Here is a 25,876-nt window from a genome sequence, read left to right as displayed (position 1 = left end):
TTCTGGCATTATTCAACACTGGCTGGAAGATCCCTGCCCTTCCCTTTGGTCAAAAATATTTTATCTGTGAGTGTGTGCATAGGCACTTACAGTTTCAGTATTTTAGGTGGGTGTTTCCACAAGCATTTTCTAGTGTTTTCTTTAGAGTTTAATTTTACTCACGTAGTTCTGCGTGTGCGTGCGTGTGTGTTTGTCTGACTCTTGTGTCATTCTCTTACTCTTGTCCTGTGCTGTATCTTTTGAAGGAATCCCGAGAATCTGTGTTCAGTACATTTGACATTTATCTTCCTGGGTGTGTCCTTGTTGAGTCTTTGTGAGCATATTCCCAGTGTGTGTCGGTACAAGGAAGGTCAGGCTTTAGACTCAGTTCCCCTAGGGCTTGAGTTACAGGGGGTTGTGAGCTACCCAAAGTCTGGGGTGGCTAGCTGAATCCCAGTCTTCTGGAACCACAGCTGGAGCTCTCAACCATGGAGCCATCTCTCCAGCCCTGTTCAGCACACTTGAAATTGCTTGACCTTTTACCCGGAGTTTGTGAGCTGAGCCTATTCTTTGTGTAGATTACAGAAATGAATCTATGATGTAGAACAAAAGCCTTCTGGGAGGGGAGAGAGGAAGGATGATCACATTCTCCTGTCCTTCCCGTCCTGTGGATCTGCCTACCACTCTTTGTCCCAAATTTTCATGGTGAATTCTTTTCTAGTCTTCCTTTGAAGGCCAACCTGATGGATTTTTTTTCTTTTTTACAAAAATGTTACATGTGTGTGTGCGCACGCATGCACATGTACACAGATAGGACAGAGGATAGACCTTGGGAGTGAGTCCTGAAGTTGTCGGACCTGGAGATTGGACCCAACTCGTCAGGCCTGGTGGAATGTGCCTGTTCACCCATCTTACTACCCCATTGAATTTACTAACACATACATCCCTCCATCCCTCCCTCCATCCCTCCTCCCTCCCTCCATCCCTCGTCCCTCCCTCCATACCTCCCTCCCTCCTCCCTCCCCCATCCCTCCTTCTTCCCTTTATCCCTCCCCCCTCCCTCCATCCCTCCATCCCACCTCCTCCCTCCATCTCTCCTCCCTCCCTCCATCCCTCCCTCCCTTCTCCCTCCCTCCATCTCTCCTCCATCCCTCCATCCCTCCTCTCCCTCCCTAGTATTCCCTTCCTCCTCTTGTGTTTCACCCTCACCCCTGCCGTGTGTGTGACTGTGTAGGGCAAAGGTTGACACTGCGTATCATTTGTAACCCCTCTTTTCCCAGACAGGATGTGATATTTATTACTGAACATGATTTAGTAGGGTAGAAGGTAGCACCACAGTAGAAGCCCCGAGGAGTGCGGGGCTCGCCAATGGCCGTGGGACCAGGATTGGTGATGCAGCTGACCCCTCGGCCATCAGGAACGAGTCACTTCTCAGAGACTGTGTCCTTCAGATCAATCTACATTCAGTTTAGTGAAGCCTCACCTCTTTGAGAGAGACAGACTAAGAAGAACTCAGTGAGGAGGACCAAGGCAAGAAGGTGAGAGGAAGGGGCTTATTAACACCACTTGCCTCTGGCAGCACGGAGAGCTTGAACTTGGCTTTACGTAGGGCCTCCATCCGATGTTCCTTATTCTGAGGCATGATTCAGGTGGACGTGATGGCCTGGACAGTGAGACCCCTGGCCGTGGTGACCTGAGGCTTCCCTAGGGCACAGCGAATACCTGTCTGGGGCCTAGATTGGAGGCGACATTGAGGTCAGAGCTCGAAGAGCCTTCAGAAGATTGTCTCCAAGGCCCCTTCGGGGAGCCCATACAGGCAACAGGGTGAGGTCACTCTGAACGAGTGTGCTGTTGGCAACCATGGCACACCAGGCCCCAGTGAGAAGCTGCTGGCAACCATTGCACAGCGGGCCCCGCTGAGAAAGGGGACCTCCCGTGCAGCTTAGTTGGCTGCAGATTTACCTTATCTTTTAAGACACAGTCTCTCAGTGAACATGAAACTCACTGATTTTGTCAGGCGGAGTGGCCAGAGAGCTTTGCGGATGTATCCAGGACTCTGTCCTCCATACCAGACATGCTGGCTCTAGGCTTTAAGAGTGTTGCTGTGCCTGGATTTTCCATGGGCGCTGGTGATCTGAACTCAGGTTCTCATGTTTGCATGGAAAACCTAACCCACTGAGCCATGATCCTTGCCCACCTTTAATTTTATGGTCAGTAACATTAGTGTTAGAAATGAATGACATCTGCGGTGCCATTTCGTCCCACGTACACATGTGCATGGATGGTGTGCAGCCTCGCCACACTGCTACCTTCTCCCTGCTCTCAGATGCTACATCTCACAAGCCTCTTCACAGCCTGGCCTATCCTACTTTCTGCTCCCTGGGTTTCATTATGTTTGTTTGGTTGGTTGGTTTCATTATGAGATAAAAGGGAACATGTGACACTTGGCGTGGCTCTCTTGCTGTTATGTGATGTCCCGTTGCATCCATTTGCCTGTGGATAACAGGCTTTCCTTTGCTTGTCGGTCATGCGAATGTGCCATGTCATGTATGTGTTAAATACTCTATGCTGTATGTGACACAGCATTTTCTTCATGCCGTACTGTGTTGATGGCCACCCAGGATACTTCCTTGAGCTTATCAATGTCTCCTCTAACTATAAGGCAGCGTGTCTTTGTTGGTCTATGTTGTCAGCGTGGCTGGACTGACAGACGCCTAGGGTAAGATTAGGGAAGCTCACTTCTGGTGTGTCTGTTCTAGAACCATTGTCAGAGAGGACGGATTTCCAGGAGAGTAACAGGGGAAGGTCTCTCCCTGGGTGTGGATTTTCCATGCAGTAGTCTGGGAGCCAAGGCAGAATTAAAAAAGAGAAAGCCTGCCAGGGCAGCCTAGCTCCATCCTTCCTGAGCTAGAGCATGTAGTACCGTCACCATCACTCATGGCCACAAGACTCCAGAGCCTCCAGCCATCTAATGGAGATGCACAGCAGCTACAGTCCAGGGAGCTACCAGGCCTGGATTGCGGTTACATCATTTGTTCTCCTTGAGCCGAGGCTTCCAGCTTGTCAATTTAGCTGATACTGAATTATCCCACTGTCTGGCATGCAGAAAGCCATTTGTGAACAATCCATCACCCAATTGGGTAAGGCATTCAAAGAATTCCAGCCACCCCGTGAATGTGTGTGTGTGTCTGTGTGTATGTGTGTGTCTGTGTCTGTGTGTGTTCATTTCTCTATTGGTTCTATTCACCTAGACAACCCTGACTTATACCGGATTCTCTCCTATGCATGTGTTAGGGTGAGGGGTTTAAGTTTAATTGGCCATGTTCATTAGGTGAAGTAAAGGGAGCTTCTGATTGCTGGACTTTGGTAGTCAACCTCAGGAAGAGGAAGTGACCACATGAGTGAATGGACCTTGGTGGCTAGCTTTAGGAATGTCATCTAACAGTCTTCAGCAAGGCAGAGGGAATGGGAGAGAAGGGCAAAGCCTGCCAGAGCCATGCACACCAATTTCAAGCTAGCCAGAGTCCCTTCAGCCATTCACGTTGGTGCCAGGACTAGAGAGAGCAAACTCGACATGGCACCTTTTGAGAGTCCTTAAACCTGTGGATTGCAACCTGAGGGCTGCAGACCCTCGGGGGTGGGGTGTCAAATGATCCTCTCACAGGGGTCTCCCGAGGCCATCGGAAAATGCAGATATTTCCATTTCTGTTCATAACAGTAGCAAAATTAGAGTTATGCAGTAGCAATGAACACGACGTTTTGGTTGGGGTCACCACAACACGAGGGACTGTATTAAAGGGTTGCAGCATTAGGAAGGTTGAGAACCACTGCTTTACACTCTCAAAGCCCACCTCCAGTGACACACCTCTGCCCACAAGTCCAACCTTCCTGAGCCTCCCCAAAAGCAACACCAACTCGGGAACAAGAATTGAAATATCTGAGACTATGGAGGTGCATCCCCTTCTGACTACCATAGCCCTAATGCGGCTGAAGGCATTGCAGCCATGAATCAAGCCTCACGATAAGGGCCCTTATGGGGGGACACGCCCTGGAAAGCCTCCTCGAATCTAATACATGGGCCCTGTTGGTCCCTTCTTCATGCATGCGTCTATGTGCTGGACAGCCTCCCTCGTGAGCACACATTCTCCTGGTCTGCCTCATGCAGGCACGCCTCTGAGGCCTCTCTCGGGCACGGCTCACGCATGAGCCTGCCCTGCTCACCTTTATGCCTGCTAAGCCCGCCACTCACGTGGGCATGTGCTAGGCCCTACCTGCTGGAACACCCTCTCCCAGCCAATCATAGAGATGCAATCTTGGGGAGGAGAGAGACTGGTTCCATATGTCCTCTTTCTGAGGAGAAAGGCACTGGGGTGATAATGGCTAGGTGGGTGATCGGATATTGGGGGATGCTGTGTTGAGGTTTTGCGGGTAATGAGAGAAATGAAAAACCGGTCAGACTGATCTAATTGCTTTCCACCACGCTGTTTAGGCTAGGCTAAAACATTTCATATGTGACAAGGGCCATCTAGTAGGAGACAGTAGCATATGGGAGAGCTTTGCCTCAAGGATAGCCTAGAACTGGCCAATTAAAAATATGTCCAAAGTATGCTTCATCTACATACCCCAAGGACAGATAGGAACCGGCCAACCGAGGACATACGTATGTCCATACTTCATTTGTGTAATGATACGCTTATTGAATATCGCACACTTTTGTCTCGATCCCTAGACTGGGTTAGGGGTCCAGGAGGGACCCCTGAGAGATTCTCCCTGAGGTCTGACTGTTCGCTTTCAGAAGCTTCTGGACGGAATTGGGGAGGGAGAGGATAGGGAGCCACCTGTGGAATTTATCCCTTTGACTTGGAGTGTCTTTCGACATCTCCCACCTTGGAGGAAGGATAGTCTTCCCCTGGAATTCCAGGAAGCCTTGAGAGTCTGGTCGTCTTAATTTGTCTTGTGATTATTCTCGTTCGCTTCCTTTGTGGGATATTTCCCTATCTTCCCAGACCCGGAACTAACATAACCAACAACATGGGAGTGACTTGCTCTGCTCCTTTGGATTTAACCCTTGCACACTGGCAGGACGTGCAGGACACCGCGAACAACAATAGCTAGCGTGACTGTGAAGTAGCGTAAGTGGGTAACATTTTGCTCTGTTGAATGGCCTACTTTCAATGTTGGCTGGCCGGCAGAGGGGTAGAGGAAATAGATTGTCGTCCCCAAACTGGTCACCCAGACCAGGTTCTTTACATTGTGACTTAGCAGGGATTGATAGATCCGGTGGAGAGTCCCTGTCCTTGGGTTAAACAGAGTCAGGCTTACCTGTTGATGCCAGACTGTGGTCTCCTTCCTGCCTTTAGTTTCCTTCCTCTCTGAAATCCAATGGTGGCTGGTGGCTGTTTGGAGAGGCTAAGGAGATGAGGCCTTGCTGAGGGAAGGAAGTATGTCGCTGGGGTGTGTGTGTGGGGGGGTGGCCTTCAGGTTTCAAAAGCCTCCTTTTGCACTTGACTTCCTGGGTTGCAGTTTGAGATGGGAGCCCTCAGCACCAGCTTCCAGCGGGAGGTGCCCTGTGTGCCACCTGCATTCCCTGCCATTATGGACCCTACCACTCTGGAAGCATAAGCCCCTAATAAACTCTTTCCTCTCTGTTGTTGCCTTGGTTATGGATGGTATCACAGCAATAGAAGCCCTAACTAAGACAGCCTGAGAGAAGACCTGAAGGGCTGGTGTGGGAGTCCCCTCTGTGTGCTGTGATTACCATTAGTGAATAAAGAAACTGCTTTGGACCTATGGCAGGGCAGAACTTAGCTAGGTGGGGAAAACTGAACTGAATGCTGGGAGAAAGAAGGGTGAAGTCAAAAAGATGCCATGGAGCCACCACCAGAGACAGAAGCTGGGAACTTTACCCGGTAAGCCACAGCCACGTGGCAATACACAGATTAATACAAATGGGTTAAATTGAGATGTAAGAGTCAGCCAATGAGAAGCTAAAGCTAATGGGCCAAGCAGTGATTTAACTAATACAGTTTCTGTGTGATTGTTTTGTGTCTAAGCCTACCGGGCAGGCAGGAAGAACTAGCGGCCCCCTCCTACTACAAAGGTTCGGTCCCACGCATTGGTGCTATGTCAGCAGACCTAAATGTATCCTCTGGTAGGTGGCCTTTATCTGCATGAGACCCTCATGTCTATAAAAATAGAAATAACTATCTGAGATTACTCTGTTGGATCAGGGTGGTGAAGGTGACTGACCATTAAGGGACTCCACGGTGAGGCTCCAGCCGTGGCAATCAGAGACTACCTTCCTCTACAGCCCTTGGGGAGCAGAGTGTGCATCGTGAGACGTGCCTGATGGCCATCCCTCAGGCATGCATGCATGCCTGGAAAGGCCACCGTACTCATCAGACCATGCTGTGCCTGCCTCGCATGTGAGCACGCCCTTCCAGCCAAAAAGGGGTTCATGTCCATCGGAAAGGCTAGGACTAACTATCTGTGGCTGGTTTCTGAAGGGAAGGAAGCTCTCGAAGGTGTGGTTGGGTTAGGATCACCTAGTGAATAACTGGGTGAAAGGGCATCTTCTGGTGAGGTTTTAGGCAAGTAATGCTTGAACCACAGCCCCTGGGGTTGGATGGTGGGGATCCCGGGGAGGCTTGCTCAAGAGGGCCTGTGATGTGATGTGCCTGAGTCTGGCCTTAGCCTCGAACTGGACTAGACACCTCTAGAGCGTCAGAGGAGAGGTTCGAGAAATAGAGGGCCTGGGAGGTCTTAGCCGGACAGGGTGTTAGAGGAGGGACGTGTGGTATCCAACAGCTGGCCCCTGTGTACTATTCGGGGACAGGATGAACACCTGAGACCTCTGAGATACAGCCACGGGCCATCAGCAACCAGAGCGCCATTTGGAGAGAAAAGCACAGTGGACCTCTCAGGTTGCTCAACTGCTGTGCCCCAGGGTAAACGCCTGGCTCTGACTGATAGGTCAGCCCAGCCCTGGAGTCTCGCCTGACCTCTCCTTGTAAGCGCTTATGTTTCATGTCCCGAGAGCAGCCCATCGGACCCACTGGCCCCCATGGCACATATACGCCCCTTCCAGGGGCATCCAATCAGAGACAGACATATACACAGGAAGATGGGCTTAACTGTGTGACCAGGGCCCAATGAAATGAGGCCGTGGGCCATGCCTCAAGGGGAGGGCGTGACTGGTCGAGCTAGGCATGCTGAACCCCTTGACGCATGCGCATCATGTTGGCCCACCTCTGCGCATGCGCCACGGGGTATCAGGCCAGCCAATCAGAGAGTGTTATATTGGGAGGTGGGGCCAAACTAAACGTGACCAACCTCTGAGTGGAGGGAGGCTGTCTAGCAGAGCTGAGGCTTGTAGGTGAGTGGTGGGGGTTTTTTGTTTCTTTGTTTTGGGGGTTTCGGGGTACCGTGCCAGTGCTCCTGGGGTGGTTTAGAGGGATCAGGAAGACAAAAGCTCTTGACGCAGGACAGAGGGACCACAGAGCGAGAGGGGTCAGGGTGGCCTGTGAGGTGACTTCGGGAGCCTTACTTCCACTTCAGGCTGCAAGAGGCGCCAGAAGCAAGAATGAAAAGAGGAGATGAAGGCAACTGAGCCCTAGAACACTGGGTGGGGCAGAGTCAGGGGCCTGAGAGAGGCGGTAGAGACTCTCCACGTCTGCCGTTTTGTGTTCCTTTCCTTCCTGGGGTCTGTGGGTCCTGACAGGACAAGTGGGTCGTCCTGCGATGCTTCCACTGGCAAGAGTTTGACAGGCTCACCGGTCTGAAAGGGAACTCTGGGCCCTTTAATCAAGCACATAGGCAACTGTAGGGCCCGAGTCGGGAATGGGCGACTGATGGACAGCGTCACACCTGTGCGAGGGCCTGCAGGCAGCCTCGGGAGTGCCAGAGGTGGGGCCTCTGTCTGACGGGGGCGGGAAAGGAGCCTCTCAGAGGGGCATTCTCAAGTGTGGTCACCGAGCTGAGTGGACAGGGTAAATAGCAGACTCGATCGCGAGCCCAGATCAGCAGGGATGCACAGCCCTTTGGGGGACGAGAGCAGGATCTTGAGGAGGAAGGGCCAAGGTTTATCTGTGAGGTGAAGTTTGAAAGACCCACTTTTGCCTGGTAGTGAAATAGGACGCTGAAGGCAGTAGAGGAAGGGGTTCTGAGGGTGGCAGGTTTGAAGAGAGCTGGGTGTGGCAGTGAGGTACAGAAGGGGAAGTAGTGACTGTCCATGTTTTCCTCCTTGTGTCCAGCTGGAGTCCTCAAGGGACATCTGGGGCCACTGACATGCACCCAAGGGCCTTGCCTCGACAGAAATGCCTGTCTGCAGGGGGTGGGGCAGGACTGGGCCCCTTCTGCATCTGAGGTCTGGGCAACTTCTGCATCCAGATCTCACAAGTGCCACTTCAGGCCACTTAATCCTGGGCGTGTATGCCTTTGCAGCCCATCAGAGAGATGTGCATTGGGAGGTGGGGCCTAGATAGGCACGACCACTCGCTGAGGAGAAGGAGGCTCCCAGGGTGGGAGAATACCTGCATGGATGATTTGCCATTGAGTAACTCTGTTATGAGTCTCCCCAGTTGTGATAGGGATCCGAGAGGAACCTTACTTAGCTCATGCACCAGGACAGTGGGATCTCAAAGAGGCAGGACCGAGGGAAACCTGTGGGGTGATCTCAGGAGCCTTGCTTCTAAATGGGACTGAGCAAGGCCCCAGAGTGCAAGGTTGGGGAGGGGTCAAGAGGGCTACAGGGATTGGGCAGGCTGAGTGGGACAGCTTATGAGCTGGGAGACATGGCCCAGGTGACTGAGTAGGTCCTCAATGCGTTGGCGTTCCCAACCAGACATGGGCATTTGGTGCCTTGTTTTACAGGCGGGAGGCAGTGTGTAGTGATGAGGCAAGCTGGCCTGCTTTTCGTCCCTCCCGGCTCCCGCACGGCTAGCTTTACACCCGAAATAACAACACACAAATCGTATTCATTTAAACACGGCCTGTCCTATTAGTTCCAGCCTCTTATTGGCTAATTCTCACTTCTTGATTAACCCATTTCTAATAATCTGTGTATCACCACGAGGTGGTGGCTTACCGGGAAGATTCTAACCTACGTCCATCTCGGGCCGGAGCTTCATGGCATCTGCCTGACTCTGCTTTCTTTCTCCCAGCATTCTGTTCTGTGTACTCCACCCACCTAAGGGCTGGCCTATCAAAAGGCCAAGGCAGTTTCTTTATTAACCAATGAAAGTAACACATAGGCAGATGACCCTCCTACACCGGCAGTGCCCAGGATTTTCCTACCCAAGGGTCGGGAACGCAGCAGAGGACCAATCTTGAGAGGTAGTGGGTCTGAGAGCTCCACGTTCAGATAGAGATATGGTGCAGAACTGAACTGTGGTGACATCCTCTTGCCCTCTCCTTGCTGCAGTACAAGTGCCAGGGCATCTGGCCACATCCTGTGGAGTCCAAGTCCCTGTTCCCATTGCCATCCTGTAATTCCTCCTGGTATCTGTAGTGACCGGAGTCCTGTCTAGCCCAAGAAGATTCTAGCCATGTCAAGCGGGGAGAAGACAGCCCGTGAGAGTGCTGGCGCGCATCCGAGGCTGGATCCGAATCCCACGTGGGATGACACCAAGAACCCAGATGCAGTCACCCCAGGTAAAAAACAAAACCAGAAACAATGACAAGAACAACAACAAGCCAGATAGGCCCTTGTAGGGCTCTGTCCACCTGGGTAACATCCTAAAGTCTTTTGGTGGGTGGGAAAGCCCCTGAGAGTTCTGAAACGCATCTGAGGCAGGTCTGATTCTCAGGTCAGATGACACCCGGAACCCCGATTCAATCATTCCAGGTTTGAAGAAACAAGATGAGCTGCCATATGGCTGTGTCCACCACAGGGGACATCCTAAAATCGCTTGGTGGGTGGGAAAGTTCCTGACAGTGCTGGCACGCATCCAAGGCTCATGCATATCACATTGCATGACACCAAGACCCCAGATTTCATCACCCAAGGTTAAAAAAAATCAAACAACAACAACAACAAAAACAGAAGGGCCCTGTAAGGCTGTGTCCACCCCGGGGGAAATCCTAAAATCTCTTGGTGGGTGGAGCACTGAGTGGATTATGTGCGTGAACTTTTATTGGAATAGCAGGAGGTTTCAGATGCTAATAACTCTTGTTCAAGCTTCTTGGGGCCTTTAGGTTCCCCCACCTGAAATTTCTGCCACACAGGAAACCTGCCACATGCCTAGTCAACATGCCTCTCCGGGAGCACATGGGTCACAGTGACTCTCTGGAAGGCCTGTAGAGGTGCCTGGACCAACTGGTCTGAGAGTCAAGCCTAAGTGGTGTGTGTGTGTGTGTGTGTGTGTGTGTGTGTGTGTGTGTATGTGTGTGTGTGTGTGTGTCTGTCTGTCTGTGTCTCTGTGTGTCTGTGTCTCTGTGTGTGATGTATATGTGATATGTATGTGTATGTCTGTGTCTCTGTGTGTGATGTATATGTGATATGTATGTGTGTGTCTGTGTGGTGTCTGTATGTCTGTGTCTCTGTGTGTGATGTATATGTGATATGTATGTGTATGTCTGTGTCTCTGTGTGTGATGTATATGTGATATGTATGTGTGTGTCTGTGTGGTGTCTGTATGTCTGTGTCTCTGTGTGTGATGTATATGTGATATGTATGTGTGTGTCTGTGTCTCTGTGTGTGATGTATATGTGATATGTATGTGTGTCTGTGTCTCTGTGTGTGATGTATATGTGATAAGTATGTGTGTGTCTGTATGTCTGTGTCTCTGTGTGTGATGTATATGTGATATGTATGTGTGTCTGTGTCTCTGTGTGTGATGTATATGTGATATGCATGTGTGTGTCTGTATGTCTGTGTCTCTGTGTGTCATGTATATGTGATATTTATGTGTGTGTCTGTGTCTCTGTGTGTGATGTATATGTGATATGTATGTGTGTCTGTGTCTCTGTGTGTCATGTATATGTGATATGTATGTGTGTGTCTGTGTCTCTGTGTGTCATGTATATGTGATATGTATGTGTGTGTCTGTATGTCTGTGTCTCTGTGATGTATATGTGACATGTATGTGTGTGTGTTAATGATTTCACGGATGACTATTGAAAAAGTGTAAGGAACAGATGCTGGCTCTGGAATCTAGAAACACTATAATGACACTGCTTTCCGTGGAGATGATGAGAACAGCACACTGTGTTTCAAAATATTTTTCCTCTTTTGTTTTAATACACCAGGAAGAGAAGTCATTGATGTCAGTGGTGAGGATGGTACTTCCTCTGGAACAGAATGGCAAGAGGCCAGGTGATACGCTTCATGTTTTCATGAAATAAATAGAAAAGTCTGGCTGGAAAGAGGGCTCAGTGGAAAAGTGCTTAAGGTGCAAACACAGGAGCCTGAGTTCAGGCCCTCAGCACCCACAGATAAAGCCATGCGTGGCCACGTCCAGCTTTTAAGCCCAGAAGTGAGGGCTGAGACATGGCAGAACCCGGGGGATATTGCGGGTCCTTGCTGATTGCCAGACTAACAGAATAAACCGAGATAGAAAGTAGGTAAGTAAATGCAGGAACTAAGGTGCATGCACCACGTGGATGTATTTGGGTGCATTGAGCTTAAGGATCTCAAAGCAGCATCCTGCAGTAGATCAGATGTTCAATGTGGTAAGGAATGAAAATCTCATGCCTCCAACAAAGTACGGGTCCTGTCATAGAGCCTGTCTGACAGGAATAAGGTGGCCATGGAGAGAGGAGGACACCTCACTTCTGCCTCCTAGGTCGGCACAGGGGCACCCACACCTGCCCTTCCTCTGAACACATAAATCTAGAAAACTCAACACCTGTTCTGGAAATGTGAATTGTATGTAGGCTGTGTGGCACCCCCACTTCTTCCACTCACTACAAGAATGGCCTTTTATGTACATCGAAGTAAAAAGGTGATTTCTTTGCAGGAAGAAAATCCAGAATTTATTTGAAGAATTTGAAGGGACATTCTAGGAGATATTAGGAATTTGAGAAAATTGTTTCAACCAAAGAAGTGCAAGGCGAGGGAGGTATCGCTTGGCAGACAAGAGAGTGTGTTTACTGCCTTGTTCTCAAACAGTGTCAAATAGTATTTATTAGATTACCAACTCTCTACTTCACGTTAATTGCCAATATTGAGAACATAGCACCTGTGGTGTGGATGCTGTTATTTACTAACAGTGGGATCTTTGAAAATTAGATGTAATTATCTGTCTTCAAGGTTTTGATTCGCACAAGTGATATGTCTGTTTCTAATATCACATTTGAAGCCATGCCTTTAATTCCAGCACTTGGGAGGCAGATCTCAGTGAATTCGAGGCCAGCCTGATCTACAAGAGCTAGTTCCACGACAGGCACCAAAGATACACAGAGAAATCCTGTCTCGAAAAACAATCCAAACAAAATACCACATATTATTTTACTTGTTTGTATTTTAGTCCAGCTCTCTGTCTCCTCTCTCTCTCTCTCTCTCTCTCTCTCTCTCTCTCTCTCTCTCTCTCTCTCTCTCTCTCTATCTATCTATCTATCTCTCTATCTCTATCTCTCTATCTCTATCTCTCCCTGTGTGTTTGTGCATATGTGCGTTTTTTAATCAGTAATTCTAGTAAAATTTCATCCTTCTCAAAGATCTCTGATGCAGTTTGACAGCTGAGAGGTTTTGTCAGTTTAAAAGGACAACCTCACCAAACAAATTTCAGTAAACTACAAATACAAGACCTGCAGGTTATAGAGGTGTGAGCTTTTATAAACACAAGTTATAAACACAAGTTATCAAATTTCTCTCACACGCTGTCTTCCATCGTCTTAACACTTTTCATTGTGCAATGATATCTGTCACAGCCATTCTGACATAAATATGCTACTGTTTATACACTGTGTATGTCTGAAACTTCTTTTTTCACAAACCCTAAGAATTCTTGTGAGTTCCAGGAAAAAACAGAAACACCCCCTTCAATGCCCTGGTCCTAATTTTTTTCCCCTAAACTTATCTTTGTCCTCTGTTCTGCCATTACCTGAAACAGGTGTAAGAGGTCTGTGTTTGTGTGGTGTGCGTGGTGTGTGTGTGTATTGTTTGGTGTCTGTGTGAGAGTGTGTCTGTGTATGAGTGTGTTTGTATGGTGTGTGTGTGTGTATTGTTTGGTGTCTGTGTGAGAGTGTGTCTGTGTATGAGTGTGTTTGTGTGGTGTGTGTGTGTATTGTTTGGTGTCTGTGTGAGAGTGTCTTTGTATGAGTGTGGTGTGTGGTGTGTGTGGAGTGTGTGTGAGTGTGTATGGTGTGTTGATTTAAATGGGATAGCCTCCACCGCCTGGGGATATTGAATACTTCTTTTCTCCTAGATGGCTGCTGTTTGGGTTTGTTTTGGGGTGTTGCACTGCTGCAGGGAATATGTCACTGTGCATGGCTTTGAGGTTTCCAAAGCTTCCTGCTACTTGAAGTGGGTTCTCTCTCCTTTCTGCTTGAGATTCACCATGTAATTTTTTTTTGTGAGGACAGGGGTGGGGGGAATGATGCTGCCACCTGATTTCCTGGAGGTTCACGGTCCTCCATATTTGTTGCAAAGTGACCTAGAACACTTATTTCCAGCTGGAGAGACAAAGTGCCTGCCTTCCAAATTCTGTCAGGTGAAAAGGTGTCCTTCTCAGACCTGGGCCCTGCCTGATCTTATTATAGTAGAAGGTAGAACGGAGCCTGTCAGCTCTTGTCTTGCCTTGTCCCGGCCCCGTGTCAAAGCCCAGCACCAAGGCCCCTGCAGCCTGGAATGGCAGGCAGCATGGTCTTCTGTCGTTGTGTGCATGCTTACTCTGTTTCATGCGTGCAGCTGCAGGGGATGGTGGGGGAACTAGGTAACAGAGATGTAAGTGAACAGTCAGGCAGCCTCCTTCCTGATTTCTACAGATAACTGGCCTCTTACTAGGGGAGAACGTTTTTCCTGTGACACTGTGGTTGCCATGACAATGGGGACAAGCCATTCTTTCCTGGTTACAGATACATTAGCGAAAGATACTCACAGAGTGGAGACGTGGGATCACTAGACAGACACGCGAGGCACACAGGTAGGTGCCTGCAGCCATCCTGAGTGAATGTGAGCTGGGCCCGTGAGTGTGCCGTGGGTACGTGCTGGCTCTTTCGTGGGACAGGAAAGGTTCTGGCTATTACTGTTTGACGTGAAGCCCCAAGGACTGGTGCTCAGCCAGCCCTGTCTCTTTGTCCTCGGGTGACACCTCACCGCGTTGGTGCCAGCTTTATCCTTTCAGGCCCTGAAAGGATAGCTCGCCAACCTACGTAAATGGCTGCCTCGTCGCTGTTTGGCAATGATTGTCACACGTGCTCTTGACAGAATGGCCGTGTTGGTGCGATGGCACCTTACCCGAGAGAGTTGTAGCTTGTGTTGTCTGAGAGAGAGAAGCTGGAAGGCATTTAAGGAGGAGGTAAACGTGGATGAGGACAGGCAGTTCCCTTGGAGGATAGAAGCCGAGGTCTCCAGATCTCTTGGCCTGGAGACCTGACACAAGAAGGGAAGAAATGCCTCCAAAAGACAGCCGCCACTAAAGTGGCCACTAATCGCAGCTAGGCAGACTGAGGCAAAAAAAAAAGTCAGTGCGGTATGAGAGTACCTGAAGAATGGGCAGCGTTTGTTCCTTCGACGGGTGTTAGTTTGTGCCCGGGTCGGAGTCTTTGCTCTGCTCACAGATGGGTTAAGCAAGCATCAGCTGGGCTGTGTTACAGGGTGTGCAACTGGGGTTTCCCTCTGACCCAGCAGCCCATCACCGGCATCTCTCCCTGTATCTCGGCCCCTGCGTGTGAACAATACGCTCTGTGCCCTTCTTGCACCCTCTCGTCAGACTGGGCCCCGTCTGTTTGTCTCACCACAGCCATCTGGAAGTTCCCATCTGGACAAAACGTGAATGGTCGTCGCACACGGAGACCGTGTGCAAGTTCTTGACAGAAGGCCTCAGGCACGGGGCCAAAGCATGTGTTGAGACAGGGATTTCAGGATTCCATCTTGCACCCTTCTCCGTGCACCTCTGGGGAAGACTTTGCTGCTTTCATCGGAAAGGTAACTGTTGAAGGTAGTGCACTAGAGGTGATGCCTGAATCGATGGAGCCGCATGGCAAAACTGACAATATTTAAGCAGGCTGTAGAAGACGGAGGGCTTTTCTAAGGCATGGCGCAGTAGGCCTGCACAGATGGAATACACACGCCGGGGAGAGCGTGGCCCGATATGGGTGCAGATGCTTTTCTCTGTGACTGAGTTACAGATGCTGCCTGGATGCCCTGGCATGTGGGCTTGAACTCAAACTTGATATTCCCGGGTATGTTTTCTAACTCAGGAAGTGTGTGAGGCTGAGAACATCACGCCTGAGGGAAGCAGAAGCTCCTGCAGGCACCCCTGCCTGGGGTGGAAAGCTTGCATTCTATAACTATAACGCGGGCCTCCGTGATTGCTAAGGGCACCGAGTGAGCGGTGGGCTCTCTCGTGCCCGAGGTGTGGTACCCGCATATGGATGGGGACATGGTTGCTTGGGCTAAATGGTGCTCAGTCAGCCTTGCTGGTGAGCATGTGCTCGGAAGGTCCAGCAGAGGGCAGCCAGAAGTAACTGAGGTGCCTATGTTTTCCTCTGTGTCCTCAGCAGATAGATACCTGTGGCCTAGTACTCCACGGAGGCTGGATCAGAGCAGGCCAACCCTGTGAGATCACACAGATTTCTCGGAGGAAGAACCACTGCGGGAGATCCCTAAATTGGGCCCCAGATTGCACAGTCCACATTTACTATTGCATCACCCAGCAGGTGTGGCCTGGGCCAGACCTAGACTCCTGCATGTTGAGAGCCACTTTATGCACTGTGAGATCAGATTGGAAGTCGGTAAGACTTGAACGGGAATACGGCAGAGGGGACACTGTACATTTGAGCAGTGAATAGGGATCTGGTGCTAAAATTACCGACAGGTGTTTATGGATACAGAGGGTGGGACGGGGAGGGCTGAGGGACTGAAGGGAATATCATTTGCCTCCCATATTTCTGTCCGGTAGGGAATTCCCATGGGTAAGGCAAAGCCTGGAGTCCCTAAGGGAGAGGTCGGGGTGCCCACACTCACCGAAGGGGTCGTGGGCTAACAGGAGTCCCCAAAATGACCAGGGTCCTCAGGGAACTGCTTCAGGAGTCCCGGGTCCACAGCGCTTTGAAGCGCTGTGCCTGGTGCTGGCCCGGTAATGACAGAAGCCGCCTGCGTCTTAGCAGGAACAGTGAGCGACTGTGGCTTGTGAGCCCTCTGTGGTTCTTCCGTGTGTGGTCATCGGCACCCTCAGTGGGCCTCTCCTGAGGATCAGACAGATGTGGGCTTTGTTTCCAGAGTGCATGCACGACACGCACGGCATGCTCACTGCTGATAGGAAAGCTCGGGCCCAAGGCAAGAGCAGTCAGGAAAGGAGTAGACCCCTGACACACACCTACTCACGGTGAGCAGAAAGGGACGAGACTCCACTGAGAAGTACGGGGGAGGCCCTGTGTGGATAGGCAGAGAATGGAGGGACGTGAACAGGAGAGCTACGCCTTATACAGATGAGATTGGACACCACCTAAGATTCAAAGCATGCCTTCTGGACTTAGGGATGGGCAAGTGACCATCCAGGGCATCAAACAGCCGCTTTGATTTCCTGTCTGTCTAAGACGACCCTGTGGATTAACAGAGGTTGTGGGCAGGAGAGTTCTGTGGCCTGGGATCTGATGGTAGAACAGTGCCCATCACCAGCAGATATGGGTGTGCAGGGCCCATGGACTTGAGGCAGCAGCAGGAGAGTGGGCAATACCAATGGCGACACTTACCCTGTTGCTCTCATCTGACACTACTGAGTCTGCCAATTAGAAAGCATTTCTCCACGGTGAAGTGCTTTCCTTGGGGGGGGGGGTCTCCTTTGTGCCACGCGTGCACTTGATCCCATAGCGAGGTCCAGCACGGAGTTGGGAGCAAGAGGTCAGAACCAAACTATGAGGGGGCGGGGAAGGGGAGGGAGGCTAGAAGCTATGACAGTGACAGCAACCATCCTTACCTGCCATGTTATGCAAATCGCCATGAAGATTTCCACACACACACACACACACACACACACACACACACACACACACGTTCCTCAACCTGGTATCATACTGGTGCAGAAGGCAAGGTGCACTAGGTGTGCACAGGCTTCCTGGGGTGGGGGACAGGGGGGGTTAGCTCCCTAGGAAAGAAAGGGATGAGGCTCCCCCCACCGGGACGGAAACCCAGGGAGCCCCCAAGGCATTGGATGTGCAAGAAAATACACAAGCCAAGTAAAGAAACTCACCTCTCTGGGAGGAAGTTCACCACCCTAGCCTCAGGGTGGGTGACCAGGTGTCACACATCTGCTCTGGATCCTTCCATATCTTCTCAGGCACACACCCTCATCCCTGTGGTATGACAGACTTTAGGCACCCCCTTGCTTTCTCTCTCCTCACCTCACTGAGCTGTGGCTTCAGTATCCACTAAAGGCTAATTCCGTCCTAATGCAGCTCTGCTTCCCTCTCCCACACTTACAGGGCAGACCCACATCACCCTGAGAGAGGCCCTCAGGTTGAGCTTGTCTACCAGATTCTGGAGGGAGGACAGCACCTCAGGCAGGGGAGCCAGGCAAGACAGAGACGACCAGAAGGGAGCAGTGCCCACCACAACGCAGGGGGTCACCCTGCCCTGATCAGAACAGCCCCAGGGTTCCATCGCCATGGACTCTGCAGAGTATGTGCTCTGTGGCTGGAAGGGCCAGCTGTGGCCTGCAAGGGTGTTGACCAGACCCAGGACCTCGGCCCATAGTAAGAGGAGAGGGGCCTCTTACCTGGAGGTCCAAATTCTCTCTGTTGGTGAGAAGACCAGAGTGAGGAGCACAGAGGCGAGGCCCCTAACCAAGTCTGAAATCGTAACCATCGCCTCCTTGGCCGGAAAGGAGTCACAGGGCACTGGCCCGCCAGGGCAGACCAGGGCATACAGAAGAGCCCTCAAGGTGGCCCTGGATGTTCTGGGCGAGGCAACCCGCTTGTATCAAGGAGAAAGGGCAGGTGGCCGAAGAACCAGCACAGCGGCTCCCAAGGTTCCAAAAGAGGAGACCAGCTGCAGCCCAGGCCAGCGCCCGCACCCCCAAGGGCGCAACCAGAAAGGCCAAGGGCTCTCCCACAGGAGTCCTGGGAAGCGAGGCCGCCCAGGACCTGTGTTGATGGGCTCAGGGAATGAGCCTGCAGTGCAAGGGGGGGAAGCCCAGGCCCACGCTGCTGTAAAGTCCCCTTACTCTGAAATGCAAGGGAACACGTTAAGGGGCACCAGAGCGCGGCCAAATTCCTGCAAGACGCCAGCAGGAAAAGCTGGTGATGATCCTGGCAAGAGAAAGTTGAGCACCCGGGCCTCTAGGGAGGGTGCCCGCGCTAACAATGAGCATAGACCTGCCTCTGGGCCACCGAGGAGGCATGCCTCTACCTCGCCCAAAGCTCTCAAGCAGCAAGTAAGGTGTGGCAGCCTAGAGATCCGGGCCATTGGAGCCCAAAGGAAGACCACCCTCCCAGAGAACAAGGAGGATCCCGGCCCACCGACCCCGAGGCCAGACTCAGAGGGGGCATCGGCAGCCTGTGCGCCTCCAGTCCCGAGCCTGCGAAGATCAGTCCGCATTGCTGGCAGGAAAAGGAAGATCCATGTGCTGTGTGCACATTGCGGGCTCTCGGGACTGGAAACTCGAGTGCACTCGAAGGTGACTAAGGCCCCGCTCAAGAGGAGAGCCCCTGGAGTTCAGGAAGACTGCCAAGCCACCAGTGTGGCTTCTGCCCAGGAGACGAATACCATCGAACGAGGGATGCTGGTCTGGTTCAAATTCCAGGACCATCCTTTCTGGCCGGCGGTGGTCAAGAGTGTCAGCAAGAACGACAAGACGGCCAGGGTGCTGCTGATCGAGGGCAACATGCAGTTTGAGCGCAGGGGTGTCCGCGTCCCTCTCCGCAAGCTGAAGCTCCTGGACTGTGGGGAGAGATTCTCCCTCCTGCGGAGAGCCAGCAAAGTGTACGGCCAGGGCATCAACTGGTGCCTCTCGGTGATCGACCGCTACAGAGAGGACCTCGCCTGTGGCTCCTTCCGGGGCTCCTTTATGGACTACTACACCGCCCGAGCCAGTTACCCGCTGAGGAGAGCCATTCAAGAGGGCGACCTGCGCATTGATTTCCCCAAGGTGAGCTATGCAGACTTGGAAGACTGGGAGGAGGAGACCGCCCCCTGTGGGAAGAGGCCACGCAAGAAACTCCTGCCTGACCGCATGAGAGCCGCTTGGGACAGAGCCAACCAGAAGCTCGTAGACTTCATCGTGAAGAGAAAGGGGGCCGACCAGCACCTGCTGGACATCGTGAAGGGCAGGAAACCGTCCCGGTGGCTGGACGACCTCTGGAAGTCAAAGAGGGAAGTCTTCTGCATTGAGACCTACCTGGAGGATGAAGACCAGTTGCACCTCGTGGCCAGACACTTGCAAGAAATATCCAAGGAGGCAGACCAGGCCCTGCTCTCGCTGGCAAGAGGAGACCAAGTCCGGCTCACCATGGAGGTTCTTCTTCCAGAGGCAATCATCTGCTCCATCGCTGCCCTGGATGAGCTCAGCTACAAGGAGGCAGAAGAGAAGTACCTGCGTGGCCCACCTGTGCACTATCGTGAAAAAGAGCTCTTTGAGAAGACCATCCTAAAGGCGGCCCGGAAGAGGTCAGCAGCCAGGATTGGGGCTGGCAGGGACCCTTCTGCGCCCACTCCTTAGAAGGGAGCTTCCTCCTTTCTGCCATCACCCCCTGCAGCTCCACCTCCAAAAGAGAACCATCTGGGAGACTGTGGGGCTTGCTATGACCGCTCCTCACTGCATACGTGTTTCTCCACACACAGACCCCACCCCTACCCCCCTACCCCCGAAATAAACGTTCACGAACTTGCTTGACGTTGCAGATTGTCTACGTGGATTCGGCAATTCCTGTTAGCTTCAGGCCGGGCCTAGCCCTCTGTGGCCTGTACCCAAGTGTGGAGAAGTCCTGTGGGGTCTCCTGTCTGGACCGTCACCAGCTATGGGTGGAGTATTAGCTAGCTATGCGCAGACTTGCCCTCTCTGCACGGACCCCACGCACCCAGACAGCACACCAGGTTCCTGAGGACACTGTGTCTCTCTGTGTGTCTCTGACTCTTCCCCATACTCCCTGTCCTCTCTAGGGTGCCTTGGATGGGGCAGGTCCCATTGCTTTCTCCATTACCTCCCTCTTTGCTCACTCACGTTGAAGGATAGGAACACGTGTGCTTTGAGGCTGTGCTTTGAAGCCAAAGAAGGGGTTGGAAATGTTGTGACCCTAGGGATAGCCTGATTTCAAAGGCCAGCCCCCTCTCTCTTTGTGTGTGTGTGTCTCTGCATGTCTCTCTCTCTCTCTCTCTCTCTCTCTCTCTATCTATCTATCTATATATCTCTATCTCTATCTCTCTGTGTGTGAGCACGCTTGCACGCGTGCATGTTTGTGAGTGTGTGTGTGTGCTCTCTTTTGATCCTCCTGTCTCTGTCTCCCTGGTGCTGAGATTAAACATACCTGTCCACATACCTTTCTGTCAAATGAGTACTGGATGATGAAGTTGGGTTTTCACCTCATGCAGAAAGCACTTTTCATTCTCAGCCATATTCCCCTCTCCGGAGACTTCTTACTGTAAACGAGACATTTGCTACTTGTGGGCTGACTTTTTGCAGAAAACATCAGTATCCCAGCTTTTCTCACTTTTCAGAGATCAGAGACTTCTGCAGTTTGCAGGAAAGGAGGGGACCTGTCATCCCTTGGAGTCACTGACATCTGTGATGTACTGATGAGGGGCAGCCCTGCCACACCTCCCTGAAGCTCCTGTTTTCTTGTCTGGAATCACAGTCCATGACATATTTTTGTGACTGTGCACCGAATTGGTGCCTCAGTGGGCTCTCAAGTGCAACCTTACACAAGCCCGGTCTTCTTTCTCAGTCTCTGTTCTTGTCTGAATCTCTGTGAAATGTCCTTGTGTCCTCCAGCCTGTGCTTCTAGATTCACAGTACCGTTTGCCTTGTACAGGAGAATGCTCCGCATTAGTCCTTGCTGCTAATTCCTGGATTTCCTTTCTGCACACAGTGGGCTCTTACCCAGGTTAAGAAGATCACACATAGTGTGCGTGCTTATATTTTCAGTAATGGGACTGCAAAGATAAGAACCCTGGTGCCTGCTGACCAGCCAGTATGGCTGGATTTGCAAGTACTGTGTTCTATGAGGAGACCCTGTCTAAAAAACTAACATGAAGAATAGATGAGGCAGACACGTCTTGTCAGCTTCTGGATTCCACACTCAGAAGGTCACAACAATGAGCATGTACAGAAGATTTTTAAATGGACCCACATTTTCCCTCTGTGTTATGAGCTGTTTCTCTGTAAAAGCCATCAACAGTGTAACTCAATCCTTCTTACCTTTAAGAATGGAACAATCTCTGGACCTCCCTTCTTCCTGCTTTTGACTCCATCTAGAGGAGGAAATGACAATTTCAATGTGTTAATTTCTTTTCTAAGGGAAGATCATGTCTAAGGCCATTGTGTTCTACTTAGCCATGCACATGGCAGTGCAATGCTCAGAGCCTGCATGTCAGAAATATTCTTACCTGCATATTCAGCCTCTCCTCTGACTTTAACTGCCACTGCCCCTGTACGTTAAGTTCTGAGAACAAAACCCTGTCTCCTCACCTACCATTCATGGGGCGATATATCCCAGTAACGCCGTTTTCCTTGCCTACACCATCCTCTTCCAGAGGTTGAAACCCAACGATGGGGACATGTCATTGCTTGACGTCACTGACACCTGACAAGTACTGATGAGAGGCAGCCTTTTTATGCCTCCCAGAAGCTCCTGTTTACTTCTCTTTTCATTTGTGTCCTTGAGTTTTCTTGGGGACATGCGACTGCAGGTTTCCCACTGTAGACTTTGAAGTGCTTGTCTGATCAATTCTCCAGTCATCTCTCCTGCTCCTTTGTCCTGATTCCTTCTGTAATTCTCATTTGTCTGTAGCCTTTGTTGGATTTAGAGGTCCTCCTCCCTGTTTGTTTTATGGGAGAATATTGCACATTAGTGCTTTGGGCTAATTGGTGTGTGTGGTCTGTTTTCCTATACACGAGTTGTCACACACATCATACTTTCTTTTTTATCTTTGGAGTATGGAAGTTAGAAAGTACATCCTTGAGCAAGGAGCAGAAGAATACATATGATGCCTTCTGGTATCTGTCTTTTTATCTGTGTTTTCTGTCTCCTGGTACACTCCTTTGCGTGTGTGCGTGCGTGTGTGTGAGCATGCATGCACATGCAACAGTAGCACTGCAGTGTATAATGCAGATGAAGCACATGAGGAAGAGCAGGAACGGTGGAGGCAGTTGTAGTCAAGAAGTGCAAGATACAATGTCACAAACATGAGAATGTACAAAGTGTTATAATAAAGTACATCGTTATAAACTAAAACAAATAATTGAAAAAACAGAAGTAGGGAGCAATACATGGAAAAAATTTCCCTTGTAAGTGTGGACAAAACAAACTGTATTCTGTGCTTCTTCCTTTCTCTAGGCCTCCTTTTCTCCAACCCTATTCATTTATGTTGAGTTTGAGCTTCTTTTTGCTCAGAGGGCTAAAATTGAAAAGAAATGTGTTGAAATTCCAAAGCACTTCAGAGAAGATATGTCTTGTTCCTTACATCTAAGGGATTCTATATTCCAAATAAGTACACAGCTACAAGTTGAAGCCTCCATCAGCCTGGAAATAAAGATGAATATGTTGAACAGAGGTCTGTGTTGATTAGGTATGAACATACCTCAAGGGAAAAATTAATTTTTGTGAGACTAAGGTACTGAGATGAAAGGCTATTCCCATACCCTGAAATATGGGCATGAGTTCACATAAAGTGGTTTCTCTTTTCACCATTGTAGTGACATTTCATTTGTATTTTAAGAAGTAAAACTTGCCTGAAATTCAGAAAAGTAAAACAGTCACACGAGCCAGTCCTACAGACCAGGTAGGAATGACATACCTCTTTAATACCAGTAGCTGTAATGACACACATTTTTAATCCCAGTAACCACACTAGGTTGCCATAGAAACCAGGTGGTAATGGTGTATGCTCTTAATCCCAGATCTAGAGAGGATTATAAAATGGGAGGAGACAGCTCTCAACCTCAGTCTTTCTTTCTTCATTGTTGCCGGAGGTGTCTGTCCTACCTGGTTCCCACAGTTGTTAAGTTTCAAAGAAAATCACACAGAGGTCTACATAAGTTATAAACTGATTGGTCCATTATCTCAGGTTTCTTATTAACTCTTATAACTTATATTAGCCCATTATTCTAGTATATGGTAGCCACATGGCTTGGTACCTTTTTCAGTAGGGCAGGTCACATTTGCCTTCTTGGGTGTCTGGACAGGACTGGGGAGGAATGGGCTTCCTCCTTCCCAGAATTCTCCTGTTCTCATAGACCTGCCTCTACTTCCTGTCTGGTTGTCCCACCTATACTTCCTGCCTGGCTACTGGGCAATCAGCATTTATCTAAAACATGATTGACAGAATATAGACAATTGTTCCATACCACTTCATTATACCTGAGATAGCAGTAAAAGACTAAACAGGTTTGTGGAATATTATTATGTGTTACATTTGTTTATGCTGTGGAACATTTGTTTTAATGATGCAAAGAGGTGTTCCATTCTTTATGCTGCATTTATTTAACTCTGGGAAGCTGTGATTCTTTGCCTGTCTAACACACCTGATGGCCTAATAAAGAGCTAAACAGCCAATAGCGAGGATAGGTGGTGCTACCAGTCAGAGAGTATAAATAAAAGGAGAAATGAGGAAGAAGAGGATCAAGAGAACAAGGAGAGGAGGACATCAATGGCCAGCCACCCAGCTACACAGCAAGCCAGGGAGAAAGAAGTAAAGAAAGGTATACAGAAATAGAGGAATGAAAAAGCACAGAGGCAAAAGTTAGGTGGAATAATTTAAGTTAAGAAAAGCTGGCTATAAGCAAGCCAAGCCAAGGTGGGGCATTCATAAGAAAGAACAAGCTTCTGTGTAATTTATTTGAAACCTGGGTGGTGCCTCACCCCCCAAGAGTAAAGGGTAAAAACAATCAACTACAAAACAATATTATTTCTGTTTTCCTTTTACCCACTGAAAGGACTAACTAGCTCCAAAGGGCCACCAACTATTTCCTTGTGGTATGTGTACATGCCTGAACAGTCTGCACCTTATGACCAAACCACAGGAAAAAAGCTCTTAGGGAATCTGTTAGCTATATGTGAGCTAACTGTTCAGGAAACAGTGGGGCTTCCCCGCCCCTCAATTTTATTCATATGTATGGCTATGTAAGTTAGATCTTTAAAACCTTTCCAGTGGTAAGAAGTGGAAGTTTGGAGGAATTCCTGAGGTTCAAAAATGGTTGTTCACTTAAGGAATGTGGGAACTGACATTCTGCTAGACTTCTAAGTTAAACAACAAAAACCAACTCAGTGAATATCCTGTTTCCTCCACAACCTATAGACTTACTCTAATGAACATTTCCAAAGAAGCACCTTAAAATTTGCTCTGCTTCTCAGTGTTTACAATAAGTTCCAGTAAGGCTGACAGCTAAAAGTGTAGGCACCAACTTACAGGCTGCTATGTTCAATGGAAGGGGCAAGACACAAAAGGACAAATAATTGAAGATTCAACCCAGAAGTCCTATGGTACCTCAGGCCATGGAGACAGAAAATACAGAGATGACTACTGGGGAGTTTATATCTAGAGGAGAAAGAGCTCCAGTCTGGGGAAAGGGAGGAAAAGTCTATAGATGAAAGATGGCATTGTTTGCAGCACACTGTGAATGCCCTAGGTGCTGATGAACTGTACACTTAAGTTGCTAAGAAAGTACAATGTTGTTTATATAATTCATTACAATAAAAGAAAACCTCTCAGAGGCTAGAGAGATGACTCAGCACTTAAGAGCACTAGCTGCTGTTTCAGAGACCTGCCAGTACCCACATGAAGGCTCACAACCATCTGTAACTCCAGTTCCAGGAAAACAGACACCACTTCCTTTCTGTTCTAGATCCTTTACTCCTTCTTGCTCCTACACAGAAAAATTTAGGACCCAAGGATTGGGAATTAGGATAGAGATTTGGCTCAGTGGCAAAAATAATTTAGCAAGCAACTGTGAGGACCTGCGTTCAAATCCCCAGACCTCACAGGAAGCCAGGTGTGGCTTAGAAGCTTCTCAATCCTCCCCACCCCCCACCCCGGTAAGATGGGTCAGCAGGGAAAACACAGAATAGAACTCTTAGGAATTTTTCCTAATGCAAGCTCTCTGCCAAAGCAAAAGTCCCAATCAAGCAAAATCACAACAAGCCAAATTAAAATATATCCAGGTTTAATTGGATTCCTGTGCTCTCAGTTGGCCCCAAGGGGGAACCGGGAGGCTGCAAATGCAACCTCCTGGCGGTGGGGAGGGGATACCATATGTTTCTCCTCTGGGAACTATCGTAAATACCCTGTGGGAGAGGTCTGACCCCTCATGCTGGGATTCAAAGTCCAGACCAAAGCAACTTCCAGGTCAGGGAGGCTGGGAAGGATGCTAGGGGCTGGGGACTATACCCCCAACATAACAAGAACCTGTCTCAAACAAGGTGGTATGAGGCACAGGCTACAATCCTGGTATATACAGTCCGTGAGTGCTCAGAGCCACACTGGTCTCTTTTAATGCCATTCTCAGGCATCTAGACCTGGTAGTAACTGTGACAACCCAGCCAAGCAGCTCACCACTGTTTGTACCTCTTGCCTTATGATCTG

General features: G+C 49.8%; 1 protein-coding gene and 1 pseudogene across 1 annotated transcript; one reads left to right on the top strand and one right to left on the bottom strand.

The window, feature by feature from the left end:
- Positions 1 to 1,759: 1,759 nt before the first annotated feature.
- LOC142841874 (small nucleolar RNA SNORA70) lies at positions 1,760 to 1,935 on the bottom strand (annotated as a pseudogene).
- A 15,740-nt stretch (positions 1,936 to 17,675) lies between these two features.
- On the top strand, positions 17,676 to 19,962 carry LOC142841112 (putative PWWP domain-containing DNA repair factor 4). The gene has a single exon (XM_075957864.1). It carries the CDS (start codon positions 17,748 to 17,750, stop codon positions 19,797 to 19,799), a length of 2,052 nt encoding a protein of 683 aa, XP_075813979.1. The 5' UTR covers positions 17,676 to 17,747; the 3' UTR covers positions 19,800 to 19,962.
- The last annotated feature ends 5,914 nt before the right edge of the window (positions 19,963 to 25,876 follow it).

This window comes from Microtus pennsylvanicus, chromosome X (assembly GCF_037038515.1).
Source record: "Microtus pennsylvanicus isolate mMicPen1 chromosome X, mMicPen1.hap1, whole genome shotgun sequence".
NCBI classification, from domain to species: domain Eukaryota; kingdom Metazoa; phylum Chordata; class Mammalia; order Rodentia; family Cricetidae; genus Microtus; species Microtus pennsylvanicus.
The sequence above is the reverse complement of the archived record's forward strand: the minus strand, read 5'-3'. Positions and strand labels throughout refer to the sequence as shown.